Source organism: Dromiciops gliroides, chromosome 1 (genome assembly GCF_019393635.1).
Source record: "Dromiciops gliroides isolate mDroGli1 chromosome 1, mDroGli1.pri, whole genome shotgun sequence".
NCBI classification, from domain to species: Eukaryota; Metazoa; Chordata; class Mammalia; order Microbiotheria; family Microbiotheriidae; genus Dromiciops; species Dromiciops gliroides.
Genome location: NC_057861.1, coordinates 385,555,352 through 385,581,089, shown reverse-complemented (window position 1 = coordinate 385,581,089; position 25,738 = coordinate 385,555,352). Strand labels below are relative to the sequence as shown.

The 25,738-nt window shown below is 35.8% G+C and overlaps 1 protein-coding gene across 2 annotated transcripts in view; it reads right to left on the bottom strand.

The window, feature by feature from the left end:
* The window catches only part of ZCCHC2 (zinc finger CCHC-type containing 2), an 89,475-nt gene that overhangs the window by 47,424 nt on the left and 16,313 nt on the right, over positions 1-25,738 (bottom strand). For both annotated transcript variants that reach the window (XM_043964881.1, XM_043964882.1), the window contains exons 2-6: positions 21,134-21,245; positions 16,099-16,175; positions 10,856-10,927; positions 2,296-2,408; positions 801-895 (exon numbers count right to left, since the gene is read on the bottom strand). In XM_043964881.1, the coding sequence (XP_043820816.1) occupies positions 801-895; positions 2,296-2,408; positions 10,856-10,927; positions 16,099-16,175; positions 21,134-21,245 (469 nt within the window). The remainder of the gene's footprint in view (positions 1-800; positions 896-2,295; positions 2,409-10,855; positions 10,928-16,098; positions 16,176-21,133; positions 21,246-25,738) is intronic.

Genomic DNA, 25,738 nt, shown 5'->3' with positions numbered 1-25,738 from the left:
ATGCAGTTTCTAAATTTTAATTTTAATACATTGTACTTGATGCCAAATTTTAGGATAACATCTATCTTCTCCTCATAATTTCTTTGGTCAACAGAAGTAAAGACTAAGGGCTGGGTAAGATTATTTAAAGGTGAATGAATGACTGTGGTTTTTTTTAAGTGATGTGCCTGGCCAAGATATAAAATGCTACTCCTTTTACAGCAGCAGCATCTGAAGCCAGCAGTAATCATCACCTTTGTTCTTGTACCTAGTTTACTGATACAATGGCTGCTAAAAACATATATACTATGGGGAAAGATGAGTACAGAAGAAGCAAATTCCATCAATGGATACAACAGCCAATGTATCAGAAAAAAACACAAATCAAGTTGAGCAGAACAGCATTCACTCTTCTTCACTGAAGTCATAAAATTAACTAGTAATGCAGCACCATACTCTCTAATATTAATGTTAAGAGAAGAAAATTCAGTGGGATAACAGATTGTAACTACTATTATTATAGAGAAGTTTTACTAATGAAAAAAATGTAGCTCAAATGTTTTTTAAAATACTTTTTTTCATTGTAAGTCAGCACTTTAAGAGGCAAGACTACGTACACACAAAGGTTTAGGGAATAATTACATCAGGCTTTACATCAGTTGCTAACACTCCATTTCAAAAACTGAATGCTAGTATGAAGTATTGGCACAAAGGGAAACAAAACCTTACCACCAATTATAATTTGCTGAGAATATGGAATAAAGTAAAATGACAAGATAAAAACTCTAAAAGGAAACATAATCAACAGTAAAAATCCTTACTGAGACTGTGCAAAGATTCTGATGATATGGATTGAAAGAAGTTCTGTACTTTTTGACTCTGTAGAAAAGCTTGCGACGAAGCTGAAAATATCTGCCTGCATATAAAAAGAGAATAGAATGACTTTGTGTACAATAAATTACATCATCATCACTTTAGAATAAAATCCTGTACCAGTTTATTACACAAACACTAAAGCAGCCCTAGAACTAGATACTTGTTCTTACTGAGGTCAGCCCAATGAAGGGAGTAGATTGGAAAAGTTTTCATGATGAACTTAAAGGCTTCAAAATTTTTAATAAAATTTGGTGATTAAGTTTGATATATTTACAGATCAGAAATGAAGCTGAAGAACAATGTTACAGGTTATCAAAAAGATAACTGAAAAATATCTCAACGTCATAATGGACCACATACATGAAATAGCAATTCATTCTTATGCTGGATTATGTTGACATTTACATAAAGAATATACATTAATAATTTTATCACCCTTATAATCCTATAGTTGCAGCAACTAAAATTAAACTGATATGTGTAATGAGTGAACAAAGAAAATAACTGAAACATAAAGGCATATGCAGCAAAGTAAAGAAACTGAAACTGTTTATCTGAGCAAAGGTAAGACAAGTACATTATTTTACTAATGCTGTGCTCTGCCTCTGAAAATTATATACCCTATGTTATTGGCCATTAGAAGTTTTACATTTTCAAAACTGCATGAAATTTGTCTTGTCACAATATGAATACAAAGGCATCACAGAAAGCAGAATTTTCTGAGAAAAAAAAAATTTTATAAAAACATAAAAAATTGGGGAATAAAGGAAACAAAATTTCATAATGACATTAAACACAACTGAACAAATGAATAATTTAGCATGAATTATGGGAAAAGTATTATTCCATTTACAAACCTATATATAAACATATTTGTTTTAAACATGTCAATGAGTACTAAAATTTTACTGTACTCAACTCTACTGAGCATAATCTTTTGGGGGGGGCAGGGTAGGGCAATGAGGGTTAAGTGACTTGCCCAGGATCACACAGCTAGTAAGGGTCAAGTGGTCTGAGGCCACATTTGAACTCAGGTCCTCCTGAATCCAGGGCTGGTGCTTTATCCACTGTGCTACCTAGCTGCCCCCCTGAATATAATCTATTAATCAGTTGTGACACAGTCAAAGATCTAAAATATGGAATCTTCCTCTCAGTAAGTACATCACACAGGACAATATTAAAGATTTCACTAAAAAAAACTTACATATTTTGATTAGTAGCTAGCTCAGAATCAACATGTTAAACATAATGAAAAAAGAAAAGCTGATTTTCTTTAAATCAAGGGAGGAATATCTAAAAAATCCTAAACACAAATAGCCTGTTTTAAGGAGCTATAGGAGAAACAGTCTGTTCTAGTAACCAATGCCATTGTTTATCATGATAACCTGTTACCTTTGAGTAACAATTCTGCTAACAGGGCTATTTCAGACAGTTTATTACCTTAGGATTGGCTCTAGGTCAGGGTGTCGCCGTTCTTCTCTCTTCTGAGACCCTTGATTTAGTGCTCGCAAAATTGTCTTGTCAAAAGTTTCTGAAGATAGTTCCTTTGGAAGCTAGATGAACAAATCATGAATTTCTTACATGTAAAAAAGGACATTAAGTAAGGCTTTTTGTATAACACTAAATATCAAGAAAAAACGATTCATCCAAAAGCAATTTCTTCTCTTAATTATTCATAACTGACATAGTAAATAATCATCAATGAAGTCAGTATTTTTACTACTCTGAGGTGATATGTAACCAGATGTTTGTGTTTTATGAGTATAGCTGAAGGTAAAAGAAAGTATATGTTTCAATATTCAGCTGATGATGTAAAAGTTCAATATAAAAGAATATCTCAGGTCATCAAGTACAAGAATGACTCAGAAGTGCCTTTAAAAAAAAATTCAACATTCCTTTTTTCTTAAATTTTGATTTCTTAATCCTCTCTCCCACTCTTCTCCCACACCCATTGAGAAGATAAGCAATGTGAGATCAATTATGCATGTGAAAGCACGCAAAACATTTCCATATTAACCAGGTTGCCTCCCCCCCCCAAAAAAGGCAAGAAAAATGAAGTGGGAAAAAAAAATGATGCTTCAATCTGCACTCAGACTTTATCAGTTCTCTCTCTAGAGGTGGATAGTATTTTTCATCCTAAAACCTTCAGAATTGTCTTAGATTATTGTTATAGATCAGAGTAGCTAAAGTAGCTAAGACTTTCATAGCTAATCACCATTACACTATTGCTATTACTGTGCATGATGTTCTCCTGGTTCTGCTCCTTCACTTGCTATCACTTCACGTAAGTAAAAGTAGGTACCTTAATGATATAGTACTAATATGGGGAGATCCAGTGTACTATCTGGGGAAAAGTATATGGTTTTTCAGTATTTACACTTCCACAAAATACTTAAAATAGCCAAATTACATAACTTTAATCTCTAGTGCTCAGACAGTATTCTGGACAATGAAGTTACTGCTATCTTTAGTGATATCTTTATGTTTGTTTTCTTTATGTTTTCATTTTTTGAGAATTAGGTCAACCTCTATTTCCGTGTTTTGGTAATTTGGAAATTTCATATTATTCCAAGTAATCCTAAATTTATTTTAAATTCTCAGTTTGACTGGCATATACTTATGTATAGTTCATTCCAAGAATCTTTCTATTGAGGGCAGCTAGATAGGCAGTGCAGTGAAGAGAATGCTGGGTCTGGAATCAGGAAAACCCCAAGTTCAAATCCAGCCTCAGACATCAAGTGGTACCAGACAAATCAATTAACCTGCATTTGTCTCAGTTTCCTTATCTGTATAATGAGGATAACAATAGCACCCACTTCCCAGAATTTTTGTGAGGATTAAATAAAATAGTAATTGTTAAAGTACTTGTCACAGTGCCTGACACATAGTACTATATAAATGTTAGCTATTATTATTATTATTTCATCTTTTCTTAAAAGCAATATGATTTTCCTCCCCTTTTCCTCGTGTATTTAAAGGTTAATCAATTTTATTATTCTTTTCAGAGACCTAGGCTTTTGGTATTTAAAAAAAAAAATAATAATAGGGGCAGCTACGTGGCACAGTGGATAGAGCACCGGCCCTGGAATCAGGAGTACCTGAGTTCAAATCCGGCCTCAGACACTTAACACTTACTAGTTGTGTGACCCTGGGCAAGTCACTTAACCCCAATTGCCTCACTAAAAACAAACAAACAAACAAAATAAACATTTTTTATTTATAGCTTTTGAGTTCCAAATTTTATCCCTCATTCCCTCCTTTCCCTTCAGACTCCCTGAATCAGTAAGCAATCAAATGTGGGTTATACACATACAATTGTGTAAAACATTTCCATATTAGTCATTTTGTATAAGACAACTTGAATAAAAGAAAAAAATGAAAGAAAGTGAGAAATAGCACGCTTCAGTCTATGTTCAATCAATATCAGTTTTTTCTTTGGAGGTAGATAATATGCTTCATCATCAATCCTTTGGGATTGTCTTGGATCATTGTATTGTTGAGAATAGTTAAACCATTCACAATTCTTCATCAAACAATATTTTTTTGGGGGGAGGGGAGGCAATGGGGGTTAAGTGACTTGCCCAGGGTCACACAGCTAGTAAGTGTCAAGTGTCTAAGGCCAGATTTGAACTCAGGTCCTCCTGAATCCAGGGCTGGTGCTTTATCCACTGCACCACCTAGCTGCCCCTTCATCAAACAATATTGCTGTCTTTGTGCACAACAGTTGTCCTGGTCCTGCTCACTTCACTATACATCAGTTCATACATGCCTTTCCAGGCCTTTCTGAAATCATCCTGCTTGTCATTTCTTATAGCACAATAATATTCCATCACCATCATATATACCACAGCTTTCCATTCCCCAAATGATGAGCATTCCTTTGATTTCCAATTCTTAGCCACCACAAAAAGAGTTGCTATAAATATTTTTGTACAAATAGGTCTTTTTCTCTTTCAGGGAATGTCTTTGGGATATAAACCTAGCAGTGGTATTGCTTGATCAAAGGGTATACACAGTTCTATAGCCCTTTGGGCATTAGGCTTTTGTTTTTGCTAATCATTTCTATGGAAATTTTATTTTCCATTTTTTTATCTCTAATTTCCAAGATGTTTTTTTGCTTATTTTGATTTTACTTGCTGATCTATTTCAGTTTTTCAAATTGTGTATTAAATTCTTTAATCCTCTCTACTTTAAAATTTCCAGATAATTATTCCTGATAACTGCTTTAACTGCATCCTAGAATTATTTTTAAGTTGTTACATCATTATCAAGGTTTTCATAATTATTATTTCTTAGTTGTTTTCTGACTCAATCACTATTCAGGATATCATTATTTCCATCTAGGTCTAATTCCTTTGCTTTTGTTCCTTATATTAATTCCCACTTTTACTGAGTTATAGTCTATAAAGAAAGTATTTAATACTTCTACTTTTATACATTTATCCCTCTTTTATTATCAATCACAGGCTACAACTGACTGTTGGAAGGTTTAAAATTTTGCTGAACATTTCAGAAAACATAAAAAGAGTGCTCGCCACAATAATAGTAGTAGTAGTTTAAAAAATATTTGTAATATGAAACCTGTAAAGTTCCAATGTTAATCAAAAAGGGAATCAGTAGGGAACTTTTAGAAGACAGTTGTGACTTGGGTGTCACTTTGTAAACTATATACTTAGTTTGGAAACAAGTAGTATTTTTTTAAAGTACCTAAGAGCTTAGAAATTTACATGACTGAATAAGTGAAACATGACAAAAATCCAGGACAAGAGGAAACCTGATAAAGCACCTTACTCTTGGCACAATTAGAATTATTCAGGAGATTTAGGAAGGAGAGAATAAAGTCATGCTGTTATAAAGTCTCATTTAAAACTTAATTGTAGGGGGCAGCTAGGTGGCACAGTGGATAGAGCACTGGCCCTGGAATCAGGAGTACCTGGGTTCAAATCCGGCCTCAGACACTTAACACTTACTAGCTGTGTGACCCTGGGCAAGTCACTTAACCCCAATTGCCTCACTAAAAAAACAAAAACAAAAACAAAACAACTTAATTGTATTTCAACTTCTGTATAAAAATAGATTATAAATTTTGATCAGAAGAAAAGAGGGAAAACAACCAAACAGATCGAAAGGAACAAAAGTAGTCCCTGAATCACATATAGTGAAACAACAACAGAAGCCAAGAACCACCTCCCCCTTGTCTCTGGGGCTAATGGTTCTGAAGCTTGCAGCCACTACTCTATTCTCACACTTGCAGTGATCCCTACTGCTTCCCAACAGCGAAGGGAAAAATGAGGTTAATTAATGTCAAATTAATTACTACTGAAAATGGAAAAAATTGCTGGCATCATTTTTGTTCCTGTTAATATACCTGATGATTTGGTATGCCTAAGCAATCTGCTCTAACAGAGACTAAAAGTACTTAGGAGTCTACAAACTCTTCTTAAAGGTTCCCATTTTCCCAAATCAAAGCTTGGTGAAGATCAGTCACCGGAGCTTCTACTTGTTAAAAGATAATTGGTTTAAAGTTAATAACCAATCCATTCCCATTCAACACCCCCACGTTGTTGGGATAATCGGCTGTCAGATGAAATGGGAAATCTTTCCTCTGCAAAATTCTGTGGGGAGGGGGAAACCTAAGATTTGCAAAAATGCAGATCTGTGTGTCCCTGTCTACTCTTGCACACGAATAGGGCAAAATGGTGGAAGCCACAGGTAGACTAAACATATACCTACAAATTTAACACTACACCTACTGAATTATCACAGTGGTATTTTGTAAAATTCTGTCCCTTAAACTCTCAAATGATGTGTCATCTCAAGCTTCTGAGAATTCCTTCCAGTGATACAGACCACAATCTGTTCATTCCTGGCCAACCTTTGACAATTCTCTATGGTTTTCCATAGACCTAATTTCTTACACTTCCCCAAAATGACCATTTACCAAGAAAATAACAAAATTCAAATGTAGTTATAATAACAAAAGACCAAGAACATTTGAGAAAATAATATTTGGGGAAAAAAACAGCAATCAAGGGGGCTTGGCATTGCCAAATCTCAAATTATATCAAAACTACCTGGTGAATGATGCTCTAAAAAGTGGATCACTAGAATAGATTAGATATGCAAGGTGTCAAAGCAAATATGTATGTCGGTTTAAAAAAAATGTATCAGTTTTGTTTCAAATATAACCAAGAATACACAGAACTGGGAGGGAGGAGAAACCTCTTGATTCTTAAAAAACTGTATAGAAGTCTAATAGAAAAACAAATTGGATCTACATCTTATATCATATACCACAAACAACAAATAAGCTAAATATTTTTTATCACAATTAAATGTTATAGAATCATAGGTTCTCTTTCGTAACTATGGATAAATGATGCATTTGTAACCAATGGCAGATCAGGAAAGGCAAAACAGATTAATTTGATTAAACAAAAATAAAAAACTTAGCATAAAAAGCAGCAGCTAGAATAAGTAGCAAAGAGAGTGCAATAAAGAGACAAGAATGTGTAGGAAAAGGCTGACACTCCAAGTCAATAGAAAAGTGATCGAAAATTATAAACTAACAGTTCCATTCTTGGAAAAAGAAATGTAAACTATTCTTTAGACATCTATCTAGAATCACTAATAATCAGAAAAAATGAAAACAACTGAGTTATCACTCAGGTCCATTAAGTTGGCAAAAATGAAAAAAAAAACAAAACCCAATAACAGCTAGGTTGGCACAGTGTAGAGAAGTGCTGGACCAGGAGTCAAAAGACCTGAGTTCAAATCCAGCCTCAGACACTTCGTAGCTTTGTGGTCCTGGGCAAATCACAATCTATTTGCCTCAGTTTTCACATTTGTGAAATGAGAATAACAAAAGCACTTACTTCACATGGTGGTTGTGAGGATAAAATGGGATGCTTGCAAAGGACTTTGTAACATTCCAATAAAACTCTAAAAAATGTAGCACACAAAAACACATAATAGGAGTACATGAAATGAAGAATATAAAAAGACAGAGGAAGTAATGAGGAACAGGCATCCCATGGACTTCACTCTCATCCTAACTGGAAGGAGGGAGAAAGGAGGGAAAAGAGGAGGGAGAGGAAGAGGGAGACAGGAAAATAGAAAAAGATAGAAAACAAACTCCAATGTTGAAAAGTGGAGCCTTAACTGGGGAGTGAAACTACATAAAATATTTGGGAGTTCATCCATGAAGACATAACCAGGATCTATCTATGAACATAATTATAAAACACTACTTATGGGGGAAAAAAGGCCTAAGAGATTACACAAATACTAAATCAAAGTTTCTTAGCCTTCTGGGTATCATGAAACTCTTTTCAGAGTAACGTTTTTAAATGCATACAATACATAGAATTACAAAGGAAAGCAATTTTATCAAAATAGTTATTAGAATATTTTTTAAAAGTATAAAGACCCCAACTTAAGAATTCTTTTATTTGATTTGATTTTTTTAAGTGAGGCAACTAGGGTTAAGTGACTTGCCCAGGGTCACACAGCTAAGTGTTAAGTGTCTGAGGCTGGATTTGAACTCAGGTACTCCTGACTCCAGGGCCAGTGCTCTATCCACTGTGCCACCCAGTTGCCCCAGAATCCTTTTATTTTTAAGAATTGTTCCCCCGAAGTACTTAGTTTATATTCACAAAATTTTGCTTAATCAAAAGGATCAATTTTATTCCTAAAATTTTGGCAAGTTGTTGTCAAATAACTCACAAGGAAGAAACATAAGGCATACCCACAAGGAAAAATTCTTAGCAATACTTTGAATATTTCTTGCTTCCTTCCCTTAATCTCCCAAATATGATAGTATTTATTAGTTTATTGGTAATTAAACTTTTATAAATTTAAAACTTTTTCCAAATTTATAGGGAGACAATTTTAAAATCACTCCACTTAAAATTCCCAATATTTTCAACTATGGTTGTTTTAAAATACTATTTAATTTACAAATTCATTCATCAAACCACTATTTATTAGGCAATTACTATCTGCAAAGGACAGTTAGGTGTTGAGTCAGGTGTGGTGAAAGAAAAAGACAATGTGGTCCCTTTTTTCATGAAGCTTACAATCTAGCTGGGGGAGGAAGAAGATTGAGACATATATGCAATTGCTATAGTGCAGAACAGAATATAAGAACATTAAGAGGCAAAGATGCTATGTCAGGTCAAAAGAATAAAATATACAATTTCCCTTGATATTCATGGTTTTGGTTATTCCAGGTTGGGAATCAATAATTAAATGAGAATTTTTTGAGATTTGAAGTGTACTGTGGAAAACTGCAGACCATGTACATATGTAAAGAAAACTTTTTTTTAAAATGTATTAAGTCATAAATGCATAAATACTGTATATTATTAATCTAGTTTATCATTTGCTACCATAAGTGTGTGCATATATATATATATATACACATATAAACTTTAAATTTTGTCAAGCTTCAGTGCACTAAAGAACCCATGAAGCAGTTGCTGTACCTATACTTGTAATTGCAAGGACTGCATGGTGTGTGAGATATTAATCTCTCACACAGAAACTGCAATTTTTGGGGGGTTCTGTGTATTATTTTACTTGTTTCATATATTAAATAAATATAATCAGAATTACTCAAAAGTTTGCAGCACCTCTGAATGTTGAAGGATGACTGTGCACGAGCACTGCGTGTGTGTGTACATGTGAAACAGTAAAGACATTTTTACCCAAGTTCTCTATCAACTCTTTCTGGTCTGCCAACTTATTCAACATTTTAAAAGTAACAATTAAAACAAAGAGCAGGTCACAAGCTTTTGGGGGAAGGAAGGTCTCTCATTTATCTTTGTATCTTCCTTGGTATCTACCTCTACTTGAATGTCTTCTACATGTAGGTACTCAAAGATTTGTTGAATTGAAAATGAAAAGGTAGCAGAACTTTAGAAACCATCCTTGAGTATAAACTTGAAAACAGGCAAAATGTCTAATGAGCATATTAGGACTCTACCCAGCCACCATCTACTTTCCAATATGGTTCAACCTATGCTTTATTTTCATATTGTTCACCCTACAACTAACAAGCTCCAACTTCAGAATGGTAAACTACAACTGTCAAGAACCAGATCACCTATGAGTATCTAAAAAACCAAAACATACTATTTTTTTTCTTATTATCTATCTCCTGCTTAATGACTTAGAAATCCCATCAAAAATTTTAGTTGATGATATGGGAAAATGGGAGTAGAAAATCTTAAGATACCTTTTTTCGTAAGTTTGTGAAAAGTTTTACAGAAAGGAAGTTGACTTAATTTCCTGGAAACCATTCTTTCTACAATTCCCCAAGTTAATGGGACGAAACTTTTGGTAAGAGATGTAGAGTTAAGATTTGGCTTGCCATAAGAGTAAAAATTTCACTATTTCCATCATTGAGAGAAAGTTAAAAATTTGAAACTGAAAAATCTCTTTTAATTAACCTTGGTTAAAATAACATTTAGAAAATGTTTCAGTCAACATCAAGAAATGAAAGAAGAAGGGGGCAGCTAAGTGGCACAGTGGATAAGGCACCGGCCCTGGATTCAGGAGGACCTGAGTCCAAATCCGGCCTCAGACCCTTGACACTTACTAGCTGTGTGACCCTGGGCAAGTCACTTAACCCCAACTGCCTCACCAAAAAACAAAACAAAACAAAACAAAAAGAAATGAAAGAAGGGGGCAGCTAGGTGGCACAGTGGATAAAGCACCGGCCCTGGATTCAGGAAGACCTGAGTTCAAATCCAACCTCAGACACTTGACACTTATTAGCTGTGTGACCCTGGGCAAGTCACTTAACCCCTGTTGACCCACAAAAAAGAAAAGAAAGAAAGAAAGAAAGAAAGAAAGGAAGGAAGGAAGAAAGAAAAGAAATGAAAGAAGGTGCCTCTTTGTTATCCTTATTTTAAAATGAAAATTTTGTTCCCTATATCTAAGGCTTTTATTAAAATTGAGCAGTCTATTACTATATAGCTTTAATCAAAATACATACCTTTAGTAGGAATTCTTGTAGTTCTTGGTGTGTTTTTGTTACAGTTGTTACAGAAAGATCAGACCAGTTTACCTGATGGAGAGAAAACATATTTCAGGTTTACTTCCTGCAACAGATTTTTTGAGAAGATTTTGTATAAGTAGAAACTATACAAAAAGAAGTGAGCATATAAAAAATATTACTGAGCCTATCAATGAAACAAATTTTTAAAGGTAACCAGCTTTGTATTGGTATCTTTTCAAAATGGCTTAATAGAAAAATCTCTCAAGTCTGTCATGTGATATAAGGCAATGACCTGTGAAAAATACCATCTTCTATGTTATTGGAACTATAAACTCAGTGAAATCACACAACTTCAAACAAATGGTATATTTTGAGGTTAGAGGGTTGAAGATGAATGTTTGCCAAATGAAATATATTCTTTATTATCTGAGACCATTAATGCATTTGGACATCTTAGTTTGCTTGGATGAACCCACAAAATCTTAACAGTCAATGAAAAACCAAAAGTTGAATCCATTTAGTATCTTATTTTTATTTTTTAAAAATTCAATAAGGGGCAGAAGCAATCACAAAAAAATAAAACAATTTCAACATCACAAAATTTAAAAACTTTTGTGTGAATAAAATGAAAACAGACTTAGGAGAGAAATGGCTGAATGAAAAAAAGATTTGCATAAGATACAATAAAAGTATGATATCCTATATACAGCCAAGAGCCATTTCCCAATGTATAAGTAAATAAACAATATCAACCAAGGTTTCCAAAGGAAAATTGCACACAATAAATGACCACATGAAAATATGCTCCAAATCATTAGCAGTAAGAGAAATACAAATTAAAAGAACTAAGATTTCATTCACCTCATACCACACAAATTGGGAAAGATAACAAAAGATGGGAGCAGTTAATGTTTGTAAGAAGGGGGTCTCCTTACAAAGAGGCATGCTACTGCACTTTTTCTCTTCCAAAAAAATTTCTTTATATTTTCTCGCTACTTTCTTGAGCCACCCCTTGCATTAGATTACAAATCAGTGAGGAAAAATTAATCTATACATAGAAAGTACATGCAGCATTCATTATACATACATAGTCCCCTACATGAAGACAGATAACATTTTCTCAACTCTTGATTAAGCTTGGGCATCATAATTATGTAGTGTTCAGTTTGGGGTATTTTTCCCATCTATATTGCTGTAGTCATGCATACTTTTTCCTAGCTCTGCTTACTTCATTCTGCAACAGTTTATGCAAGTCTTCCCATGATTTTCTGAATTCTTTATAGTGGTCTTTTTTTTTAAACAGCAGAGTGACATTTTATCACTTTCAAGTACCACAATCTATTCAGACATTTCCAATGGTCTTCTACTTTGTTTTCGATTCTTTGCTACTACAAAAAGTGATGCCATAAATATTTTGGTGTATACAAGACCTTCTCTGATGTCATTAGGGTATACAATATTATTGTTGTTAGTCCTTTGTTCTCAAAGTAAAATATATACAATATATATTGCCCAGCAGTGGGATGTCTGGGTTTTTGGTCACTTTCTGGGCATAATTCCAAATTATTTGTTTTTTTAGTGAGGCAATTGGGGGTTAAGTGACTTGCCCAGGGTCACACAGCTAGTAAGTGTTAAGTGTCTGAGACCGGATTTGAACTCAGGTCCTGCTGAATCCAGGGCCGGTGCTTTATCCACTGCGCCACCTATCAGCTCCATAATTCCAAATATATTCCAGTATATATCCAAAAGTATTCAAGCTCAGTTGAACAGAGCTTTTAAGAAGTCCAACTATGTTATAATAATGCAAGAAAAGTCACTGAAATGCCCATATCTTCTGACCCAGAGATCCCATAGCTAAGCATGTAAACTAAAGAGGTCAAGGACAGAAACAAATGTATAACATGTACCAAAATATGTAAAGCAGCTCTCTTGGAAACAAAGTAGGTGACCACAAGCTGGAGGATGAATGAAAAGACTAAGGCCTAAAAATATAAGAAATTATTATTGTGCAGTAAGGAATGACAACTATGAACAATTCAGACACATATGAAAAGAACTGTAGGAACAGATGTAGAGCAAAACAAGCAAAACCAAAAGAATAAATTAAAAGATTAATAATCTTTTATTTTAATAAAATAACTGCTAGCACTTATATATGTATATAGTATTTTCATGGTTCACAAAACGCTTTACACATGTATCTCATTCAATTCTCCTTGTGAGGTAAGTGCTATTATTGTCTCATTTTAGAGATAACAATAATATTAATAATATATAATAGAAATATATATTATATATAGAGAGAAATAATAATAATAGAAAGTGAAGCTGCCACATAACCAGTAAATAACTGAGGCAGAATTTGAATTTGGGTCCCTGACTCTAAGTCTAACACTCTATCAACTCTAACATCTTGCAGCCTCTAAAAGGAAGCCAAATTCTGAATAACAAATAATGAATGTCTTGCAAAAAGAGATAATGAAATAAATTTCCCACCTAATGGCATGGAGGTTGGGAACTAACCACTGCATATGCTATCAAAACACAGTCACTCTGCTGAATGTTTTTACTAAACTCTTTTGCTTTTTCAAAAGGAGGCTTCAGAGGGGCAGCTAGGTGGCATAGTGGATAAAACATCGGCCCTGGATTCAGGAGGACCTAAATTCAAATTCGACCTCAGACACTTGACACTTACTAGCTGTGTGACCCTGGGCAAGTCACTTAACCCCAACTGCCTCACCAAAAAAAAAAAAAAAAAAGGGAGGTGTCAGTGCAAGGGAGGTTAAATATAAAGACAAAAGGCACAAATAAAATATTTTTCAAAAATCTTCACATGGTATATAATTTAAAGGCAAATGCTCAAAGGTTTATGTGCAGCAATTTATATTAAAACATTTCTAAATGTCTATTATGTGCCAATTAAACATTAGGTACAAAATAGTCCCTACCTCAAAGAGCTTACAATTTACCAAGAAGGGTAGGGGGGGCAGATGATATGTCCACATAAAAATCAGTATCCTCGCCTACAAAATAAGGGTGTCTGCACTAGATGGCATCTGAGGTCACTTCCAACTCTAGATCTTTTGATAAGTAAACATGAGATCATCTAAGGAAAGACTAACTGGGCAGCTCAGGAAAAAATCTGTATGAGGCTTAACCAGAGTTAAGCCTCAGATGAAGCTAAAGATTCTAAAGGGAAAGGGAAAGCATTAAAGGTATGGAGGATGGCATGTACAAAGGCAACAAACTGGGAAGTGGACGCTCAACTCAGGAAATGGCTAATAGGTCAGTTTGGCTGGAACACAAAACACATAATGAGTCTGGAAAGGCAAGTGGTAGAACCTTCCCTTCCCAACCAACAATGACTGTCTGTTAAAAATAAGAGAGCTAAGCAAAAACAAACCCTACACTAGTACATTAAAAGCTCCAACTATACCTCTTTATAAAAATAATACTGTTAAAGTTACTAAATTGTCCATACACTTTGACCCAGAAATTCCACTGGTAGGTATATGTCTGTAGGAGGATAATAATAAAAGAAAGGCTTCATATATATTAAAGTATTTATAATACTTAATTCAGAGTAGCAAAAAAACAGAAATAAAACAAATGATTTATTTCTACTGTGGATGCCGTAAGAAATGATGAACATGTTATTTACAGAGAAACATGAGAAGACACAAATTGATATATAACACGAAGCACAGATCAAGAAAACAATAGACATAATGACTCTAGCAATGCAAATGGAAAAAGCAATAACAATGTAAAGTGAATGCTGTAAAATTATAATGACCAAGCCTGGTCCTAAAGAAGAGGTAGGAAAAGGCACCTCTCTAGATTTGTCACAGAAGTAGGTGGCTACGGCTATGGAACCCTGAACATCTTGTGATGCTTTTCCAACATGGGGCTTAGCTTTCCTCAGCTGCTCTGCCTCACTTCCTTTTAAGTTCTTTGTTATAAGAGAATGTTCTCTGGGAGAGGAAGAGGAAAGGATATACTGTATTTGGAAATATAATGATATAAAAATATAAGATTATCAATAAAATTTTATTTAAATAAAAAAATCTATCTGTACTATACTGTAAGGCATGTTATACTTGCCTATGTTTCTATTATCTAATTTGAAATAGCAGTATATATGGTTTACATATGTATATATGCATCTAACTTTGAAAACCTAAAGTATTTTTACATATTTTCTTATTCAAATCTCAGTATGACAGAATTTTAAGGGCCCTAAGCTAACTCCTTTTTACAGATAAGGAAACTGACCACAGTCTTCACAATAACCTAATGAAGTTATTAAGACATAGCTACAAGTCAGCAAGCATTTAAGCACCCAGGCACTGTACTAATCACTGATGTTATAAAAAAAGTAAACCAAAAAAAAAAAAAAAAAAGCCAATCCCTGGTTTCAAGTAGCTCAGTCTATGGGGGAGACAACATGCTAGCAAAAACTATGTACCAACAAGATATATACAGGATAAATTGGAAATCATCTCAGAAAGAAAGCAGTATGATTAAGGACTGGTAAAGGCTTCTTACAGAAGGGCAACAAACTAGCTGAGACTTGAAGGAAGCCACATAAGAAACAAATCTAGGGGATTTAAAAAATTCTTTTCTTTTTAACATGGTAAAATTTTTTCTTAGCCTTCTAACAAATATATATGTACATACAATAAAATCTTCACTTCTACCACAGAACCCATTGCCAAATGTTCTCAAGACACAAATATGGCAGAAGTGTTCATTATAGGCAATTCCTTCAAAATGTAAAAAAAAAAAAAAAAAGGTAAAATTCTTCTCATTTGTTTTCTCAAAAACAAATTTCTCAGCATCAAAATGTGACATGAGTATCTCAGCTGAAAATTAAGAAAGGACACTATTTTCTTTATGTAACAAATTCTAGCAATAATGATTCAGTTAACTTATTAAGCCTCATTCTCCTTCTATAAAGAGAGGAGGTTTAACTTGATTTAGCTCTCTGGTTCCTTCAATCTTATGAATGCAGTTTATTTAATCCAAGATTAAACTATGTTCAGTCTCATTTTAATGTTACGGTTTATTGTAATCCAATTTCTGAAAACAGATACTTTATAACAGTCTATGAATGCAAACATCTGATCATACACCCCACGCAACTAAAATTACAAGGTTTTTTCCAAATGTCAGTTTCTATCTTTTTAAAAAAAATCTGACATAAGAAATGCTTTAAGTATTTCAAAATATTAACTTACTTTGAAGGTGTATTCCCAATGCTTGTCAGCCCTTTTTCTTTGCACTCCTTTCAGTATTATTTTCTCAATGTGTACAGCTGAAAAGAAAAAGAATGATAAGTTTTATTTCAATAAAAAACACAAAACTATGGCTAAAACTCTTGTTTTGAAGTTGAGACAGATGGAAAAGTATTAATTTGCTACCTATCAATTATGAAATTCTCCAAACTTATATGAAAAAGAAATTTCTCAAATTATAAGAGAGAACTCTCCAAAGCAGAAGTGATTTGTCTATTCTAGGACAACTGAGCAAAATGAAATCTACTACCAATACATTAAAAAGCACTAAGGAGGGGCAGCTAAGTGGCGCAGTGGATAGAGCACCGGCCCTGGATTCAGGAGAACCTAAGTTCAAATCCGGCCTCAGACACTTGACACTTACTAGCTGTGTGACCCTGGGCAAGTCACTTAACCCTCATTGCCCTGCAAAAACAAAACAAAAACAAAACAAACAAACAAAAAAAAGCACTAAGGCTACTTAATGAAAACAATACCTTTTAAATGTATGGTATTGCATACTTTAGTATATTTTTGCTATTATCTAATTTAGAAATTACCTAACTGCTTTCACATATGTGAATCTGCATTATTTTGTTTCAGTACATCATTCCAGGGTGGCAGGTTCTATCTGAATCTTGGTATTCAACATTCTACCTTCATAGCATAATGAAGTTTGGCAACCATGTCATCTAAGCTTCTAGCCAAAGTCACCACTAAAAATGTTGACCAGCACACATGGTCAAAGACAAATCTCTCAGGGTGCTCCACTAAAGATGCTCCTCCTATCTGACATTAAGTGACTAATTCATATTCTCTCTCTCTTTTGGGGCGGGGCAATGAGGGTTAAGTGACTTGCCCAGAGTCACACAGCTAGTAAGTGTCAAGTGTCTGAGGCCACATTTGAACTCAGGTCCTCCTGAATCCAGGGCCAGTGCTTTATCCACTGTACCACCTAACTGCCCCCCCCCCCCATTCTCATTCTTTAGGTCAAGGCATTCAACCACTATCAAAATCAAATGATACTATCATTTATACTATAACTCTACAGTTCTACAACATCTCTCTCATTTTCCATACTATTTTATAGATGATGAATTTTTAAAAAACAACAAAAAACTCCGCAATCACAGCTACCAGCTCTTTCAATATTCCAGTATGCAATTCTTCTAAGCCTAGTGACATGAACTCATTGAAAGCAGCTAGATAATATCTACTGTCTTTTCTCATTTATCTTTAATTTCCTTTTTCTAGTTTGGTTTTACTCTTGCTCAGTCCAAAGATCATATTCCTTGGCAAAGAAAACAGAGTCTAAGTAAGTGTTGAGTAGTTCAGCCTTCTGTCATCTATTGTCCCATCCGCTTCAAGAAAATCTTTTACCCTCAACAGATAAAAATTTACCACCTTATTTATAATCATCCACCCATCCTAGAGTTGGTTCATACTGATATTTTCAATTCTTATAGAACCAAGATATACTTTTCTGTTTATTCTCACTTTTTTCATCTGTCTTAAAAAAACCCAATTAACCAAATTGATCAAACAAGTTTGCAATACTTACACATTCATCTCTTTTAACTTGTCCCCCTTTTCCTCCTCACCAAAATAATTTCTGCTTGTGTCTTAAGAATTTAATTTTTTAGGACTTCCTCTTGGATTGTTGACATTCCCTTCAAAATTTTAGGCTAACTTTTCTCCAAACTCTAAAATCTGTTTCTCTAGAAACCTATGGTACATTAGATTATGAATACCATTCAATAGAATCATAGATCTAGAGGAGCTAGAAGAGTCCCTAGAGTTTATCTAGTCCAACTCCCTTAATACACAGTTAAGGAAGCTGAGGCCAAGAGGCCATGTAACCTGCTCAGGAACATAAAGGTAGTAAGTAACAGAATCACAATTGAAACTCAGGTCTAAGGCTCCACATGTTCAGCATTCTTTCCAATGTACCATGCTGCCTCCTAACCTCTCCTTTATTATAAAACTAGGATGTAGAGGTCGCTTGTTTCTTTTTTTTTTTTTTGTGAGGCAATTGGGGTTAAGTGACTTGCCCAGCCAGGGTCACACAGCTAGTAAGTGTTAAGTGTCTGAGGCTGGATTTGAACTCAGGTACCACCTAGCTGCCCCGAGGTCGCTTGTTTCTTTTTTTTGTTTGTTTGTTTTTTGTTTTTTAGTTTTTGCAGGGCAATGAGGGTTAAGTGACTTGCCCAGGGTCACACAGCTAGTAAGTGTCTGAGGGCGGATTTGAACTCAGGTCCTCCTGACTCCAGGGCCGGTGCTCTATCCACTGTACCACCTAGCTGCCCCAGTCGCTTGTTTCTTAAGTTTCTACTTAAACCAGTTCTTACTGGTTAGTCAGAATTAGTTAAGCAGAGTAGGACCCCTTTTTTATCTTTGGAAAATTGAAATCCTTAAGTCAGATAGCTGTTCTGCTTTTGGAGGGAAGGGGAAGGACTTACAAATAGTGATGGAGAAAAATCCAGTGGCTGTTCATTTTAAGTTACCTGTCACTAAAGTATCAAGATTCCTTGCTAGATTTGTGACTTATCTCCCAAACACTTCTAATTTCCTACTAGTCAGGTAGGCCACAGTATATGCCATGACACTACTACTGTCTTTCCTACTTATCTTTATACAAATAATCTCAAATATAATTTCTTCCTCGGATACCTGGATTTTCTCATATAACTTCATATACTGTTCTACTCCATCCCAGTGCACATCTATTCTGTTCTTTTTTAATAAGGCATACTCTACTATAGTTATATTCTAGTCATGATTCTTATCCTACAAAGTCTTAAGAGATGCCTATGAAATAAAATCTGCCTCCCTATATTATGCCCTGGGCATTTTAAGAGAGGCATTTGAGGCTCACTTCTTGGATATTATTTCCCATGAATGAATCGATGAAAAACAGTTATTAAGCACTTACTAGATGCCAAACATTGTATTAAGTATTAGAAATAAAGTGCATAAGCAAAGACAGTCTAGTTTACCATTCAGGAACTTTCAGGAGGAGACAATGCATGTAGGGAACAGTGGCCAGGGAAGGGACTTTAGTTCATAAAATTATAGACTAGTGAGCAGAGTTATGAGAAGGGGATGAAGGAGAATTTGGGGCAGAGGGTCTAGGTGTGGCAACATGATGGCCATGAAGAAATGGCAGGGGAGTGAAATGAATAATATCTCCAGTCCAAGTCTAGATGTTGCAAATGAGGCAACCACCAACCAGCAAGGCAGGGCCGCAGGGTCCCAGGCCTAAACAGGATGGACCAGGCATGGAAGCTGGAGAGGCTAAAGAGGAAACTTCCAAGAAGCAAGTAATGACAAGTCATCTACTATTCGCCTTCTATTTGTTATTCTTTACTGAAAGCCAATCTGTGAGTTTGCACAGTCCCATCTCACTGAAATCCAATTCATTGCAAGTCATGACATCTGTCATGGTACACGTTGAGAACGAAGGACAAACAACAAGTTTTCTACCTTTCTTTTCAGTTTAAATTCCTCTTAAATAGATTTTTACCTAAGAAATACATTTTAGTTGGCCCTTCTTAGAAACACTTCACCCCTGGTCAAAAAAAAGTCTATTATTTCTATTTCAGAAATCCAACTTCCATTTCAAACACTACCTTAACTGGCTTGTTCACTTTCAAAGTCTGCTTCTCTTCTGAATACTTAACCTTAATCAGGAGTAATGATGACAAAACACTACCTGTACCTCTAAGGTCTTCACAATATTTTTTGGCCATGTATGCCTTAAACCTCACAGCTTTTTAGGTTCTCTTGAAACCAACAGAAAAGGTTTATCTGCTAAGAGAGGCATTAAAAATGAAAACAATTGGGTATTCAAAGTGTAAATAAAAAGTAGGAAATAATGATTTGGCAAATAAAGAAGGTTGGAGGGGCAGCTAGGTGGCACAGTGGATAGAGCACCGGCCCTGGATTCAGAAGGACCTGGGTTCAAATCCAGCCTCAGACACTTAACACTAGCTGTGTGACCCTGGGCAAGTCACTTAACCCCAACTGCCTCACCCAAAAAAAAAAAAAAAAAAAAGAAGGTTAGATAGAGCAAGGGTAAAATATAATGGCATAATTGGTTTCTGTAGTTTAAATGGATATTATGCTACAATTTTAAAAGCATACTTTAGTAATAATAATAAACAATATTTATATAGTACTTACTATGTATCAAGCACTGTGCTAAATGATTTACAATTATTATCTCATTTGATTCCCACAACCCTGGGAGGTAAGTGCTATTATTATTATTAGCATTTTCCAGATGGAGGATAACTTATATGGGGCCATATAGCTAGTTAAATGTCTAAGGCTGAATTTGAATTCAGGTCTTCCTGACTCCAGGCCCAGTGCTCTCTCTACTGAGCCACATAACTGTCCCTTTAGTGCTTTGAAAAACATCAAATATAAATAGAAATGCGAGGTAAAATTAACTCTGAGGATATTTTATGTCTTTTGAGAATATATTATATTTTAAATCAAAATACTTTATGGTGCTTCAGAAATCTAGGTAAAAGACATCACTTGTGAATGATTTTTTTGTTTTGTTTTGTTTTACTAGGCAATTGGGGTTAAGTAACTTGCCCAGGGTCACACAGCTAGTAAGTGTCAAGTGGTCTAAGGCTGGATTTGAACTCAGGTCCTCCTGACTCCAGGGCCGGTGCTCTATTCACTGCGCCACCTAGCTGCCCCGTGAATGATTTTTTCATTTGATTCTCCTCTCTGCATGGGAAGAGGGATTCCCTGAATACAAAAAGGAGAAAGTGATTTCTTGTTCTCTTCTCTCTCTTCCATAGTGTCACCCTCCTATTTCTTTGCAGAACAGGATTCTTTTCATTCCCTCTCCCTATTACTCTACCTGAGAACAAAGTATATACTTTAATATCTTAAGTGAATTCCCATAATTAATATGTAAATTTTTTCTAGCATACTTTAAGAAATACTGAAGCTAACAGTAAGCTTCTCAAAAATATCTTCATACCTTCTCGCTGAGATCTATGAGAGGCCATGGTAAGTCCATCATGAAGTATAGGGGTTTGTTCCATCAAACTGGTTTCATTATTTCGAATATAATCACCATGGGAAGTATCATTCTAGATGAAAAAGAGGGTCATGTTAATTCACATTACACGACCTACAATAAGGATAATGAATTCCTCTGTAACAGACAATTTCATAGTTCAATATTTTGTTAATATTTGTAATGATTTTACCAGCAACTTTCAGGATAATCAAGATTGGTCAAGAGAAGGCATGAAGAATAAGAAAAAGCCAAAAGAAGTTAACATTTTTTTTCAATTATCAGTAAGTCAATGGAATACTTATCTTCTAGTCCTCTTGGGATTGCAATACTTCTACTATAAATTAGAGGATTCTACGATCTAGTACATCTCTAACTTGTTATTGCATATACAACTCTCCACTTCTGGTCTTGGTAGCTCTGCACTGGTAGTTCTCGCCACCTGAAGTGCATCCCCATCTCACCTCTACCTCTTAGAATCCTGTTTCCTTCAAAACTCAGCTCAAATGCTGCCTTCTGCATGACATCTTTTCCTGACAGCCCCCCACCCCTTCTAGTGTCTAGTTCCTTCCCCTTCTAAAATGGAACTTATATCCCCAATAAAATCTAAGCTCCCTGAGGTCAAGGACAGTTTCATTTCTGTTTTTGTATATCCAACATCTGGCACATGGTACCATAAATGCCAACTGATTGACTTCGGTTTATTATTATAGCATACTGAACCAGAAGGAATCCCTGGGGATAACAATGTTTCATCCTCTAGTTCTGTTCGGTTCTGCTCTTTTCTTTCTTTCTTTTTTTTTTTTTTCCTCAGGGCAATGAGGGTTAAGTGACTTGCCTGGGGTCACGCACCTAGTAAGTGTCTGAGGCCGGGTTTGAACTCAGGTCCTCCTGAACCCACTACCAGTGCTTTATCTACTGCGCCACCTACCTGCTCCCTTTAGATCAGTTCTTAAACTATGTCATGGACCCCTTTGGCACCTAGTGACCTATGGACCCCTTCCTGATATAATGTTTTTAAAGTCATAAAATGAAATATATTGGATTACAAAGGAAACAAATTATAATAAAATTGTTATAAAATGTTTAAAGTTCATGGACCCCAGGTTAAAAACTCCTGATAATAAATCTAATTCTCAAATGTACCAACTTGCATTTATTCCTTTGTAATTTGTGGTATCCCTCTTTTTATAATTTGTCATCTCTCAAATGTAATATGGTCCTAATAAGACGTTTTAGTGGAACCTGGGAATGGACAATCATGGGAAAGTAAAGCACTTAAGAGTTGGAAAGAACCTTAATAGATCACTTAGTCTAATTCCTTCATCTTGTAGATGAAGCATGAGCAGTAGGAGCCTGGCATTCAAACACAAAGTCTGGGTTCCAAATTTGGTACCTATTTCACTATATGAGAAATTTCATTCATTCATTCTCTCTCTCTCTCTCTCTCATTCCCCCACCCAGTAAATAGAAAGTATGAACTCACCTAAGCCAGTTATACTCAGAGAATTTAAATATGAAATTAAATGAAATAGCAATGAAAAAGAAAAGGTTCATCAGCATTTATATAGCTCTTGTCAGCAAAGACAATGGAATCTCAATTTAGTACATGATACTCCATGAAAGAAATAATGGCCTTCAAGAAAAAGGAGGGCAGCTGCACCCTACCAGAACAGTCAATGGACATATGTTTTAGAGATAACAATTTAGGACTCTGGCTTTCTGACCTGGCTAGTTGAAAAAGGAGGATGAGCTAGTCTGGGCCTCCTGGTGGAGAGCCTTATGATCACTTCTGTCTCTGTGGCATATATTCTTTTCAGATTTCAGGTGGAGGACACTGGAGATCCTGACAACTCTGTAAGGTCTGAAAAGTCAGAAGAGTGAGACACAAGGAAATTTGGAAGCAAAGTCTAGAGGCTGTCTAGCAGCTGAATTATGAAGAACAAAGGACCTGTCCTGCCCAGACCAGTACTTGGCAATGACAAAGACTCATCCACTCATCAGCCAGGCCTCATTTGAGTGAACTTGGGGTGAATGCCATGTAGAAACTGTGTCTGAGCTCTTTCTATAGGTCCAAGATGGTAGGGGAGACAAGCTGCAAGCTAAAATATTTGGAGGAAAAAATTCTAAGGGAGCCAGGGACCAATTTTCAAGATCTCAAAAGAGGGAAAAATTCCAAATCAAGAAGAAATAAAATTGCCCACAGAATTAATAACCCCCCAAAAAAAGCAAATTAAAACATCTAAATATGAACAGTTAAATCCCACTTTTTCATATATGTAAAATAATCTTTATTAGGATGGCCTATTTTATACACAAAGGCAAGCATGGCATGATGACTAGAGAGCCAGTTTCAGAATCTGAATCACCTAGGTTCAAGTCCAGTCTCTGACACAAACTGGCCATGTACCAATTAAAAAAAATAATATTACCAAATATTAAAAGTCAAGCCAATAAGTGCTTAACTTCTTATTATATGTTAGACACTATGCTAAGTGCTGGAGTTAGACCTAACAATCCAATGGAGGAGTCAACATGCCTAAAATGTGGTTGTTCAGTTGTTTCAGTTATGTCTGACTCTCCCTGACCCCATCTGGGGTTTTCTTGGCAAAGGTACTGGAGTGGTTTGCCATTTCCTTCTATTATTCACTTTACAGATGAGGAACCTGATGCAAACAGGGTTAAGTGACTTGCCCAGGGTCACACAGCAGTCAGTTTCTGAGGCCAGATTTGAATTCAGGTCTTTCTGACTCTAGGCTCAGCTCTCTAACCATTGTGCCACCTAGCTGCCTTATGCTTAAAATAACTATGTACAAATAAACTATATATAGCATAACTGGAAAAAATCAACAGAGGGAAGGCATTAGAATTAAGGGGGACTGAACAAGACTTCCTATAGAAGTGAGATTTTAGATGAGACTTGAACAAAGCCAGGAGGGAGTGATGAGGAGGGAAAGTGTTCCAAGCATGGATAGCAACTGATGAAAATGCCCACTGAGGAGATGAAGTACCTTTTGCCAGGAACAGCAAATAGGCTAGTCACTGGATTGTGGAGGTGCTGGGGTAGTATAAGAAGTCTGGGAAGGTAGTGGAAGGGCAGGTAACTGATTAAAGTGGTGACAGGAGGTAGTGGAGTTTAATGAATTGGGAGGGGTGGGGATGAGAACGAAGACATCATCAGACCTGAGCTTTAGGAAGATCATTCTGAAAGCTGAGAGGAAGATGGACTGGAGTGGGAAGAGACTTGTGTCAGGGAAACCAACTAGCAGACTATTTTAACAGTCCAGGTGTGGGGTGATGAAGACCTTCATCAGGGTAGCAGCAGCATGAAAGGAGACATGCACTAGATGTTACAAGGGTGAAATTGACAAGTCTTAGCAACAGAGTGCATATGAGGCATGAGAGAAAGGAATTGAGCATCACACCTAGGCAGTGAGCCTGGGTGACTGGGAGGTTGGTGCTACCCTCAACAGTAACAGTGGAGTTAAAATTAAGGAACAATGGGGAGGGGGATAAGAAGTCCCATTTTGGACATATTGAGTTGAAGATGACTACAGGACATCTAATTCAAGATGTTAGTGAGGTGGTTGGAGATGAAACTGGAGGTCAGCAGAAAGGTTAGGACTGGATAAGTAGATTTGAGAATCTTTAGCATAGAGGTGGTAATTAAATCCATGAGAACTCAGATGAGACCACCAATTGAAAAAGTACAGAGGAAAAAGAAGGCCCAGGACAGAATTCTGGAGAATACTCAATAGCTAGTGGGCATGATGTGGATGAAGGTCCAGTAAAAGAAACTCAGGAGGAGCAGTCAGGTAAGAGGAGAACAAGGAAAGGGAGAAGAGAATATCAAGGAAAAGATGGTGACTGATAGTTTTAAAGGAAGAGAGATCAAGAAGGATGAGGATTGAGAAAAGACCGTTAGATCTGGCCATTAAGAAATTGTTAGTAACTTTGGAAAGAGCAGTATCCTCTGAATGATAAAACTGTGAGCCAGACTGTGTAAAGTTAAGAAGAGAATGAGAACTGAAGAAACTTATTGTGGACAGCCTTCTCAAATGTAATCCAAAAAGGGAGAAGAACATGGAATAAGAGCTAGTGGGGATGGATGGATCAAGTAAGGGTTTTCTGAGAATGAAGACAACATGGGCATATTTGTAAGCAGGAGGGAAAAAGCCAATAGACGTGAAGTGAGTGAAGATAAATGAGAGGGGCAGCTAGGTGGCGCAGTGGATAAAGCACCAGCCCTGGATTCAGGAGGACCCAAGTTCTCAGACACTTGACACTTACGAGCTGTGTGACCCTGGGCAAGTCACAAAACCCCCATTGTCTTGCCAAAAAAAAAAATTAAAAAAAAAAAAGAAAGAAAGAAGATAAACGAGAGAGTAAGGAGAAATGAGGCAATCTGCTGGAGAAGATGGGATGGAACAGGGTCACTTGTACAAATTTGCCTTAGCAAGGCAAAAGGCCTCTTTATTCAATATTTATTGTACTAAGGTAGGGGGAGTAGAGCCTAAGAGTTCACCTCTGACTTAGGAAAACTTGGGTTCAAATTTTACCTCTGAT